Source organism: Anticarsia gemmatalis, chromosome 3, assembly GCF_050436995.1.
Source record: "Anticarsia gemmatalis isolate Benzon Research Colony breed Stoneville strain chromosome 3, ilAntGemm2 primary, whole genome shotgun sequence".
NCBI classification, from domain to species: Eukaryota; Metazoa; Arthropoda; class Insecta; order Lepidoptera; family Erebidae; genus Anticarsia; species Anticarsia gemmatalis.
The window spans coordinates 8819287-8830771 of NC_134747.1; the positions used below are offsets into that span (position 1 = coordinate 8819287).

General features: G+C 33.8%; 5 protein-coding genes across 5 annotated transcripts; 2 read left to right on the top strand and 3 right to left on the bottom strand.

Moving 5' to 3' along the window:
• Positions 1-178: 178 nt before the first annotated feature.
• On the bottom strand, positions 179-2256 carry Cog6 (conserved oligomeric Golgi complex subunit 6). Its single transcript, XM_076136289.1, has one exon. The coding sequence runs from the start codon at positions 2127-2129 to the stop codon at positions 270-272; it is 1860 nt and encodes a 619-aa protein (XP_075992404.1). The 5' UTR covers positions 2130-2256; the 3' UTR covers positions 179-269.
• A 265-nt stretch (positions 2257-2521) lies between these two features.
• Positions 2522-4825, top strand: VhaAC39-1 (V-type proton ATPase subunit VhaAC39-1). The gene is made up of 4 exons (XM_076136291.1): positions 2522-2776; positions 2905-3413; positions 3506-3760; positions 4040-4825. The coding sequence occupies exons 1-4, from the start codon at positions 2656-2658 to the stop codon at positions 4199-4201; spliced, it is 1047 nt and encodes a 348-aa protein (XP_075992406.1). The 5' UTR covers positions 2522-2655; the 3' UTR covers positions 4202-4825.
• A 40-nt stretch (positions 4826-4865) lies between these two features.
• Positions 4866-6351, bottom strand: THG (tRNA-histidine guanylyltransferase). Its single transcript, XM_076136292.1, has 2 exons — positions 5583-6351; positions 4866-5201 (listed from the first exon to the last, which is right to left on the bottom strand). The coding sequence occupies exons 1-2, from the start codon at positions 6171-6173 to the stop codon at positions 4899-4901; spliced, it is 894 nt and encodes a 297-aa protein (XP_075992407.1). The 5' UTR covers positions 6174-6351; the 3' UTR covers positions 4866-4898.
• Positions 6352-6619: 268 nt separating this feature from the next.
• LOC142987494 (succinate dehydrogenase assembly factor 4, mitochondrial-like) lies at positions 6620-7559 on the top strand. The gene is made up of 2 exons (XM_076136295.1): positions 6620-6797; positions 6979-7559. The coding sequence occupies exons 1-2, from the start codon at positions 6758-6760 to the stop codon at positions 7293-7295; spliced, it is 357 nt and encodes a 118-aa protein (XP_075992410.1). The 5' UTR covers positions 6620-6757; the 3' UTR covers positions 7296-7559.
• Positions 7530-11062, bottom strand: l(2)37Cb (DEAH-box helicase 16 lethal (2) 37Cb). The gene is made up of 5 exons (XM_076136294.1): positions 10582-11062; positions 10335-10471; positions 8560-10123; positions 7989-8391; positions 7530-7793 (listed from the first exon to the last, which is right to left on the bottom strand). Exons 1-5 carry the CDS (start codon positions 10911-10913, stop codon positions 7569-7571), a joined length of 2661 nt encoding a protein of 886 aa, XP_075992409.1. The 5' UTR covers positions 10914-11062; the 3' UTR covers positions 7530-7568.
• Between the last annotated feature and the right edge of the window lie 423 nt (positions 11063-11485).

Genomic DNA, 11485 nt, shown 5'->3' on the forward strand with positions numbered 1-11485 from the left:
GGTACATGGTGAGATTAGTGCCAATCTTCCGTATGATTACCATCCACGACTTTATGGGTTCAATTCCCAGTTAACTTCTACTCCTAATGTTAATACAAGTACAGAAAATAGTAGATATGATGTAATATTTGTAAAAAAAAAAATAGGAAAATGGGAAACTCACAAAATCCATAAGACATTCATGGCATGTATATATTAATAATTTTATATCTTAACATATCATTTACATTACAAGATTTACGTTACAACATTACAAGTTAACAAATATTTTACACAAGTAGTTTATTAACTTCTTCAGGCTTTCTTTTAACTATAGTGTGAGGTTCTGCATAACCATTACTTGGATCATGGATGGCTTCGTATAGCTGGGCGTAAATAGCGAAAATAACTTCGAATGCTCGTTTTTTTACCAATGATTTATGGGTATGACTTAATAGCAAATTGAGTTGCTGCAGTATGTACACATCTGGTGATACCAAAAACATGTCAAATTTGTTCAAGAAAGTCTTCAATGTTGATGTGTCCATACCAGGTATTGCAGACAAAGGCCCACTAATTTTCTCCTGTAAAATAGTATATATAGGACCCAGATTCAAGTTTGCTACAAGATAGCTAGCTTGTTCAGAAGTTAAGGTATCAATTTGTGCCTCAGACTGAGCTTGAAGCCTTTCATTGTATTCATCCATAACTGTATAAAGAGATAGAGTGCACTGTATATGGTAAATACAATTAAGCATATAGACAGACATATCAGTTGAACTGAGGTGACATGCAGTCTCATTAATTGCATGTAATAAAGGATCCAATATATGAGTGATGATCAGTTTTCTGTCATTAGTATTGATATTGTGGGATACATTCATAATGGCTAGAAGGTCTCTTAAAAAACTGACAAGGTCGGTGACCACAATAGAAGGGTTCAAATCAACTGGTGGGGCTTTGACTCCATGGCTTAACTCCTTTTGTATTTTACTGTCTAAAGTTATAATAAATACTTCTTCACTTTTCTTAAGTAAATCTTCAAATGTGTTGATTAAATGACCATTTGTTATAACAGCCTGTATAACATCTTTGTAATAAATTATAAGATTGGTGATGGACCATAGGACTAATGGATCTTTATCAGGTTTTAAGATTAGTTCAGCTCGAACTTTGAGAAGAGGGCATATGGCTTCCATGATATTAGTCAAAGCTTCAATAATCAGTTGGTTTTTCTCTGGCATATTGCAAAATTTAAATAATGTAGCAAGGTTTTCTTTTTCAATAGGAATAACTTGGTAAACCCATGTTAATATATCTCCAATATATCTTTTTGCATCATTGGCATAAAATTCAATTGGTTTAGATCCTTCTGTGCCTTTGGTCAATGCATCAATAAACAGTTGGACAATAGTTGCTTTGCGTGCTGAGCAATATTCATCGATTATGTTGGAAAAAAGCACTTGTCTATTTTGAAATTTAGCCAATGCTGTGGGAACTAAAGCATTATTAGGTGAATCAGTACTGAGGCAGGCTCCAATAGTCCAGTGATATAGTTTTTCAATAGCAACTTCTTGCTGGAGACCTACAGTCTCCATTATGTCAAAAGCAGAAGTCTGATGCCAGCATTTTATAAGAGTTTTGCAGTTATCATACAATTTTTCAATGTGAGACAATGTTCCGAAGAAATCTAAGGTGAGTGGAGTTTTAATGGAAACATTAAATAAGTATTCATTTTGTTCAGTAGTCAGTTGGAAACTCTGAACAAATGCATTGACCCACAACTGTTTCTTTTCAGTCTTTTTTCTTTCATCTTTCAATTTAGTCGTCTGCGTTATCAGATGATGTGTTTTAGTCTTCGAATCAGCTAATCTACTAGACATATCCTTCACTGCGATATCAAGAGAAGACAGAGAGTCCAGTAGCACTTGCAGCTTATCTTTAACTTTATTGTATTCCACTAAAACGGCTTTATTCACCAGCATATCCTTTTTTTCTATTTCATTAACAATCACTCGTCTAGTGTACGCAGAATTAGACGAGCAAAATCCAGAAACTGAATGTAATGCATCGGTGTTATCTGAAACTATGTGGCTGTCAAAGATTTTGTTTATTCTTTGTCTTATAGGATTATTGTAGACCGAATCCATTGTTCTTCTTTGAGAACATTAACTCACTGCACTGCTAAAAATTCAGGTAATATTATTGTTATAATTTTAGTTGTTTATATTTTAAGATCGGTAATAAACGTCAGCAAAGCAGAATAACCTGTCAATCTATCTGAGCTCAAATTGTCATAATCATAAATGTCAAAGTAGTAGTGGCTACCATAGACAGAATATATTTTTATTTATATATTTTATTTAGTTCACAATAATTAACATATTACCTATAAATCAGCACACCTTGATTGAAATAGTCTTTAAATGTCTCGAATAAACCATGGTCATCGCTGAATTAAACAATATGAAAACCACTTTTTAATTTCTCAGAGTCGCGACGTTGTGTCTTCGTTCTGAAACAAGTAGTAGTCCCTCTATGGTTACATCATATGATCATTGATCACCACTTCAATTGATTTCCTTCGTCTGTGTCTCTTTGGGCTGGTTAAAGTTGGTTGAATATCCAATATCAGTGAAAATTAAGCTGTTTCAGTGAATAAATCCCACCAGCAAAATGAAGGGGTGCATTTTCAACATCGATGGGGGCTACTTGGAAGGCTTGTGCCGTGGATTCAAGTGTGGTATTCTCAAGCAGGCAGATTACTTGAACTTGGTGCAATGCGAGACATTGGAAGGTAATTATGCAGTTGTGGTTATTCTATTTATGATCAAAACTGTTTTGATTACGAAACTATACTGATATTTATTTATGTTACACACCCCATTTCGTGATAAGTCATTTGACATTTATCATTGTTTACAGATTTGAAACTTCATCTGCAAGGTACCGATTATGGTACCTTCCTGGCTAACGAGCCCAGCCCACTTTCTGTCTCCACTATTGATGACAAGCTACGTGAGAAGCTGGTTATTGAATTTCAACATCTCAGGAATCACTCGGTGGAGCCCTTGTCTACTTTCTTGGACTTCATTACTTACAGTTACATGATTGATAACATCATCTTGTTGATAACTGGTACTTTACATCAGAGACCCATTTCGGAGTTGATTCCTAAATGCCACCCCTTGGGATCCTTTGAGCAGATGGAGGCTATCCATGTAGCTGCTACACCTGCTGAGCTATACAATGCTGTGCTTGTTGACACCCCTCTTGCTCCATTCTTTGTTGACTGCATCAGCGAGCAAGACTTGGATGAGATGAACATTGAGATTATCCGTAACACTTTGTACAAGGCATACTTGGAAGCCTTCTTTGATTTTTGCAAGCAGATTGGCGGCACCACTGCTGATGTTATGTGCGAAATCTTGGCTGTAAGTATCATTTTAGCTCTTCTCTGCTACAGTACATAAATGCAAAGCTTTATTATGTGATCTTTATCATAATAAAATGCATTTTTTTTCAGTTTGAGGCTGATCGCCGTGCTATCATCATTACCATCAACTCTTTTGGCACCGAGTTGTCAAAGGACGACCGTGCTAAGCTCTACCCTCGCTGTGGTAAGCTGAACCCTGATGGTCTGGCTGCTCTAGCCAGGGCTGATGACTATGAACAGGTGAAGGCTGTTGCTGAGTATTATGCTGAGTATCAAGCACTTTTTGAAGGTGCTGGTAGTAATGTTGGTGACAAGACCCTCGAGGACAAGTTCTTTGAACATGAGGTTGGTATTCAGTAATAATGTAATAAATCTTATACTTATTGGTAACAATAAAAAAAATTGTGTTTCCTCGGCATTTGACTTTAAATTAGTCAGATTGTAGTAAAATTTTGGTAGTTTTTGTCAAGCCAAAAATCTATTTAAATAAATCAAATTATTTATCAAACTAATATCTCTTCAGTATAGAAAAATACATACATTTTTGCCATTAACAATGAGATTACATTCGCATGTGGCCTTGGAATTTTACATGGACTGACCAACTCTATATTGTCTTTACAGGTAAGCCTAAATGTGCACGCCTTCCTCCAACAATTCCACTTTGGCGTTTTCTACTCTTACCTGAAGCTGAAGGAACAAGAATGCCGAAACATTGTATGGATTAGTGAGTGTGTGGCCCAAAAACACCGCGCTAAAATTGACAACTACATTCCTATTTTCTAAACAGTTTAACATTCTGAACTTAAAGAATTCCTTTTGAAATAATGATTTTCTCTGTACATACTGGTTTGTAATATTAAAACAGGACAGTTAAAATATGTATGTATACTAAAAATACTGTTATAGTGTAGATATAAACAAAATAAAAACAAAAATATATATCATTAAAGTTATTGATTGGATAGTGTAATTAACTACTACTTGCAAATCAATTGAATGAAAAAAGTGTATTTAAAACATTGTTGTAATAAAGAATAATCTATTGAATGCACTATGAGTAGCTTGTAAATCAGTATTTAGATTATAATTCACTTCTGTGAACTTTAGATTAATTCATAATAGTTCTTCGAGGTCAACATAAATTCATTAAATTGAAGTTCACTATTTATTATTGTGTGCCACAACAAAATATCAGAATTAAAAAGATATATCAAATGACTCTAACAAAATTTTATCTGTAGCTTGTGTACTTGGCACATGATCTATAATCAGGGAGACATAAATTATGTACATAGCACAGTTTCTATGTTATTTATAAAATGGTGTTTATTAGTTTGCAGAACTTCTGCCTATTTAAAAATGTTGGATGCCTATTTAATGTTATATAAATAAAGTATTCATAATCTGTATATGTGTTTTTTTTATGTGCTGAAAATACAGCTAAAACAAAACAAAATTATAGATTTTTAAAAATATTGTATTATTCTGTAATAACATTGATTTGTTCAGTAATAATGTCTGTAACAGGACCATCATACATCATGAATTCTTTAGACTTGGATAATAATAAACTTGAATGCTCTTTCCAGAATCTATCCTTTAACATATCATCATGGACATCTGCTATCACGTTTTTATTAACATTATTTGTTGATATTGTTTTCCTTATAAGTAAAGTGCCTCTTTTGAATATATCAGGTTCATTGTTATAGTTGATTCCAAATTCTTGAAACAATATTTCATTTTTATCAGCAGAAACTGTACCACACAGACGTTTTTCTGCCTGAAATCGTAGAAATAATGTCATGTTAGTAACATAGGAAACAAGAGATTTTCTGATTGATGAGTTTTATGGTGAGAAAGCAAAATCAATTAAATTGAAGAGTTCAATTAAACAGTAATTGCACAAAATGTTATCTGCTTTATGTACATATCAATTATCATGCTTTTAAACAATCATCATCATGTATTCTTCGTATAGGAACAGGCAGAGCCAGAGAACTTCAATAGGTATGATGCTTGGAAAGTGCTGTTGCTATTACCATACACATACATACTGTTTTCGATTTTTTTTTTGTATAGTTAACCAAGAGTCTTAATGGGCACAGCTGATCAACAACATTTTGAAAAAGCTTTTTTGTGATAAAAGTTTTTTAACACAAACCTGTGATGGAGTTAGTTTTCCCTGTTGAACCAGAGTCCAAAAGGAGGTATTGTACAAATTGTTGATATGTACATCTGCTTGTCGCCACTTCATGTAGTCTATTAAATTGTTATCACTTGGGTATAGTACTACCCGCCCATCAAAAGTTGGAGGATATTTCAAAGAGAAATCGCCAAAGAATTTATTCCAGTAAAACACGTATGATGAACTAAATTTGCTATTTATAGTAGTCAAAAGTTTAGCAGCACGGCGTTTATATAAGGAAGTATTTTTCTTGAAAATAAAGGAGTACTCGTCACTCTGACCAAAAGCCATTAAAAGATCATTAAATTCTCGAAGTACTGTAAATGCAGCATAATTCATTAATCTCAAAGCTCTTATATCATTCGGCTTTGAAAAGTTGTGTTCATCAGAAAATTTGTGAAAACATTTTCCATCTAACCTTACAACGATCCACGTATTTGGTAGAAGAGTGTCATCAGCTTCGTATTTTTTTACGTATTCAAAGGAACTTTTAGCCATTACGTTTTGAACAAAAAGTACTGGGTGCTTGAAAAAATTATTTACAAGAAAAGTTTTGCTTATCAGCATTACTTAATGGCCCTCTGCAATATTCTGTGATAGTTATAAAAATGTTGATCTAGGTGTTCCACTTTTTCTTCAACAGACAGAAATCTCTTTCTTTGAAATAAAATAAAAAAAATAACCATTCACCATCCACGAGACAACAATCATAACTTTCTCGCTTGTTATTATCTAGTTCAGTTTCAGGTTGTCAAAGTCAATGTCAAATATTGTCAATTCGAAAAGTTATAAAAAAATATGTCAACGTATAGTCGAGTCAGCCAGGGCACTTAGGGCTCAGGGTTCTGGAGCGCTTAAGTTAATTGCAAGGAATGTAAAGGAGTAAAGCTTGCATTTAATCAGAAGTAGGTTCTTATATTGTGTTATAAATTACAATATAATTCGAGTGCTAAGCTAGTTATTTACTTGAACGTGTATGACCGGCATTAAATTTCATATCTGACATTAGAGTGTCAAAACTCAAAATTGTCATTGCCAAATTTTTCGGAGTTTTCGATCATCTGACATTTATTTTTACTGCATTTGTGCGATTCGAATTAAAATATTTTTATTTTATTTGTACTCTCAATAAAATAATTTCAATCGTTAGAATGGCGGGTATAACCAGACTAGTGAACATTTACCCTAAACGTAAGTGGATGTAAGGTTACAAATGTAAACAAACAATAAAATTAAGCCTCTTTATGCCTTTCTCAGGTCTCAATTTTAGTAGTCGTTTTTAGATAAAGGGAAAGAGTAATATTACTAAAGAAAATTCGTAACTGCTTTACAACTTGATAAAATGAATATTAGGAATTTCTTCTTATTACAGAATTATCTATTTCTGCTATGAGTATTTGTAAGCATTCTCATAAATCGACAACTGAAGCTGACCATGTTGATAAACCTAGTGATGGCCCGAAAAAGTCAGAATCCAAAAGAATGGCTGAGTTTAGAAAGAAATTGAGAGAGACAACACCAATCGAGGATCTAGGCGAACAACAGTTGCATGCTTCTCAAAAGGATAATCCATTGCCTGCGTGGCCAAATGAAACCAATCCTTATACTGGAGAAGTAGGAGGTCCTAGGGGCCCTGAGCCTACAAGATATGGAGACTGGGAGAGGAAAGGAAGATGTTCAGATTTTTGAAATGCTGATCTTTGCCTGATGTTTATTTACTAGTATTAGTAATATCAGCTAGTGTGCTTATTAACTTGCACACTTAGAATTGTTTTAAGTCTCAACAGCATCAGTGAGCTGCTTGTAGAGATGTTTATTTTTGTAATGTACTTATAGACATGGCTAGTGAGAGTTTAGAAGAATTATATTATTTGTGTTTAATACAGTCAATAGAAATTAAAAACTATAGTAGGTAGTCTGTTAAAAATGAATAATAAAACACATTTAAAACAATATTTTGTTTTATTGACTGTTTGAAGATTTTCCTATCGTTTTAGGCATTTTCTTGTTAGTAGAGTCTTCTAATTCCTTGGCTTTGTAATAATGTGGTGCTACTTCCAAAAGCCATTTACTTTCTATTTCAGTAACTTGTCTCATGAATTCTTTTGAGGTAAAAACCAATTCATGATAGATTACCCACCGAGGAAGTTCTTCAAATAATGCACTATTGGGGTGAATCATTACAGTCTGAAAAGGAAATGTTTTTATTTTATTTGTAATAGAACTTAATCTTACATTTAATTGGAAAAACTTAAATTTTGCATAATTTTACATAATTCTGAAAAATTATAAACTATCCTTGTACAAGATTTCATTCAAATAAGTTCAGACAGACAGAGAATTAATATTTTCCTATTTATATTAATAGTAAGTATTACTTACTTGATTATGTTTGACGGTTTTATAATGTCCTCCTTTTGAGAATTTAGCTATATGGTAAAAATAGCCAGCAGTAATTGCCTTACGGATATTAGCATCTTCACTTATACTGGAAACCATATCAATTTCTACTCTCTCCATGAGGCCGGCTAATTGTTCACGTACATCTCTGGCTCTCTTCATGGATCTGTACTGTACAAAGTTTTCATAGCACCATTGGACCGAATAATCAGAGCCAACCCACTGATTGTAAACATTCATTAATGTTAAATGGTCACCATGAGGATGGAAGAAGTTTTTGCGAGCAGTGTCTGCATGGATTATTTTGTCCTTTGGCCTGTAGAATATTGAGCTGTTGACAGATAACATAGCTGCTATTGTGACAATTTCTTCTGAACATTTGTACCTGAAATTAAACACATGAATATTTAAATAATATATATGTAATGATACACATTGTTCCCGGGAGGAGGGAGACTATATAAAATTTCTAAAAGTCTCTATGATCAAAAATTTTATATTGATAATTATCAGGGTTTTACTTGAGCATAGTAAAATAAAAATGAATGCTTACTTTTCACTAGCTAAAAGCATTTTAGCAAGCATTGGATCTGTGGGGAATTCAGCCATTCTTCTGCCAGCTTTAGTTAATTCACCATGATGATTTAGAGCACCTAGAGCATACAGTTGCTCCAGAGCTAAGACTAAAGTTTCATGTGGTGGTGGATCCAAGAAATCAAAATGGATCAGATCATTTATACCCAGAGCTTTGAGGGTCAAAACTGCGTTTCCCAAGTTAATTCTCTGTATTTCTGGTATAGTGTTATCTTCAAGTTCATACTTATATGCCCAAGCAGTGTATAATCTAAAACATTTGCCTGGGGCTACTCTACCTGCCCTTCCAGCTCTCTGATTAGCTGAGGCTTTTGAAATAGGTACAACCATTAAACTTTCCATGCCTGTTTTGGAGTTAAAATTATTCTGTTTGGCAAATCCTGGATCTATGACATAAATGATATTATCAATTGTTAATGATGTTTCAGCAATGTTAGTAGCCAATACAACTTTACGAGCTCCCTCTGGTGTTGGCTCAAATATTTTAGCCTGCATGTCACTAGGTAAGTTTGCATAGACTGGAAGTATGATCAGTTCCCTGAGTTTCTTGCCAATCCTTTTTGTTCTTTCTTGTAACATTTCCACACAGGTTTCAATTTCTTCTTGTCCTGTAAGAAAAACTAAAATATCCCCTAAAGGTTGTGTGGCATGTATTTGTAGCACAGACACAACACAAGCATCAACATAATCAGCTTCAGGTGCTTTTGTGTAGTATATATCTACAGGAAATCTTCTTCCAGGGATACGAAAGATGGGAGCATCATCAAAAAAACTAGAGAATTTTTCTGCATCAAGTGTGGCACTGGATATAAGCAACTTCAGATCAGGTCTAAATCTAGTTATGTCTTTAACCAGACCGAATAATATATCAGTATGTAGAGTTCTCTCATGAGCCTCATCAATGATCATGACACTATAAGATGCTAAGTCTGGTTCCGATAAGAACTCTCTGTGTAATGTACCATCTGTCATATATTTAATGACAGTTCTATCAGAAGTACAGTCTTCAAAACGAATACTGTAGCCTACTTCGTTACCAAGCTTCACATTCATCTCTTGTGCTACTCTTGCTGACACAGACATGGCAGCCACTCTTCTGGGTTGTGTACATCCTATCTTTTTACCATCTTTAGTGAAACCAGCTTCATGTAGATATTGTGGTATTTGAGTAGTTTTCCCAGAGCCAGTTTCACCCTCTACAATTAATATTTGATAGTTTGTTATAGCTTCTATCAGAGAACTTCTAAATGGGTAGACAGGTAGAGACTTTTTTGTTTCCTCAATTGTCATTCTCATTTTCTGGAATTCAGATTTTTCTTGTTGTTCCTTTTTCTCCTTGGTTCCTTCCAGTTGTATAGCTTGGATAAAATCAATTTGTTCATCCAGTAGCAACTCATATTCATCCTGTGCCTTAGCATCTTTAGCCCCAAACTTAAAGAAGGCTGATTTAATCTGTTCCTGCTCCCATCTCTGTTGTTCTGAGTGAGGCAACTTTTCTCTTTCATCAACTTCCACATATTCTCCTGAAATCGAAGCATATAATTATTACAAAATAATGTTAAGTTACTATTCAATAATAATTTAAAATAAAAGTTACACATATTGTGTTACTAGAATGTGATAAAATTGTGAATGCGTTAAGGGATGATGGTTAGAAATCATAAGAATTAAATTAATGAATATCAACAGTCAACATGTTCAAATTGTTTAGATTTTATTGATTCCTGTACTTACCTTTGGCATCTTTGCCTAAGTCTTGTGGCATATGATATCTGTGAACATTTTCCAACTCACGAGCTTTTTCATGTTCCTTAGCTAATTTAAGGATAGTTTTTTTGTGTTCTCTTTCTATTCTTTCTCTCTTAGTTAAGCTGAAACATACGAATTTAAAATCTTAGGTAGGTGAATAGGTAATTGATTGCACAATAATTATAGTTTTAATGATTTACGATATAAGTCGGAAAAAATAACTAATACTCACGTGCTTTCATCGAAGAGGTATTCATCATCGGCTATGTCGGCTTCTAACTCTATTACCTTGTCTTCTTTTCTCTTTTCCAAATATTTACGACGAGAATCAACACGTAATTTGGGAAGTATTTTTTCTCTGTCTTCTGCTTCCAACTTCAAACGTTTCGCTGCCTCTTCATAAGACCTCTTACTGGAAGCCTCAGTTACCTTTTTAGTCTTTTCTTCATCGCGTTTTTTCAATCTCTTCGCAAATTCATCACGTTCTTTCAGATCCTTTTTGCGGATTTCCTCAGCACTGTCAGAATCAGACGACGAATAACGCCTTTTACTAGATTTGTCCATGACTATTATTTTCTGCTGATTCGTTATATAAAATCAACTTTATTATCTTCTTTTGCTAAATGTTATTCACATTTCTCTTTCCAAGCAAGCGAGTGCTCATTTTGTTGACATAAATTTTATAATATATTATGACGCTTATCCTTTGACATTGACAGTATTTGACGCACTGTTTTTTTTGTTGTTCCGTTTTACGGCTCTGATATACACGTTTGTTAGGAAGTGTTCACATACATAAAATAATATCGTTACTCAAAAATACAGTGTTACATAAGTTTAAACATATGTAATCAATAATACATCTACTATTTTTCTAAGAGCAAGAACTAAAGCATCCTTGCTCTTAGACATAAAAAAAACAAGGATTTCTTTTCTTAAGGAATACCTACCTATTGGGGATTCTAATCCTGCGCCAAACCCTCCCAATCCTCCCCTTCAAAGTAAAATGGCTCTCAGTTTGAAAAACTGACCTGAATTACGGCGATGCCTTGCTAAAGTTCCGAGCTCAAGTATAAGTAATTCATTTTTTGGAATAGTTGTACTTTTTTATCGAATTCACACTCGAGCGTAGTAAC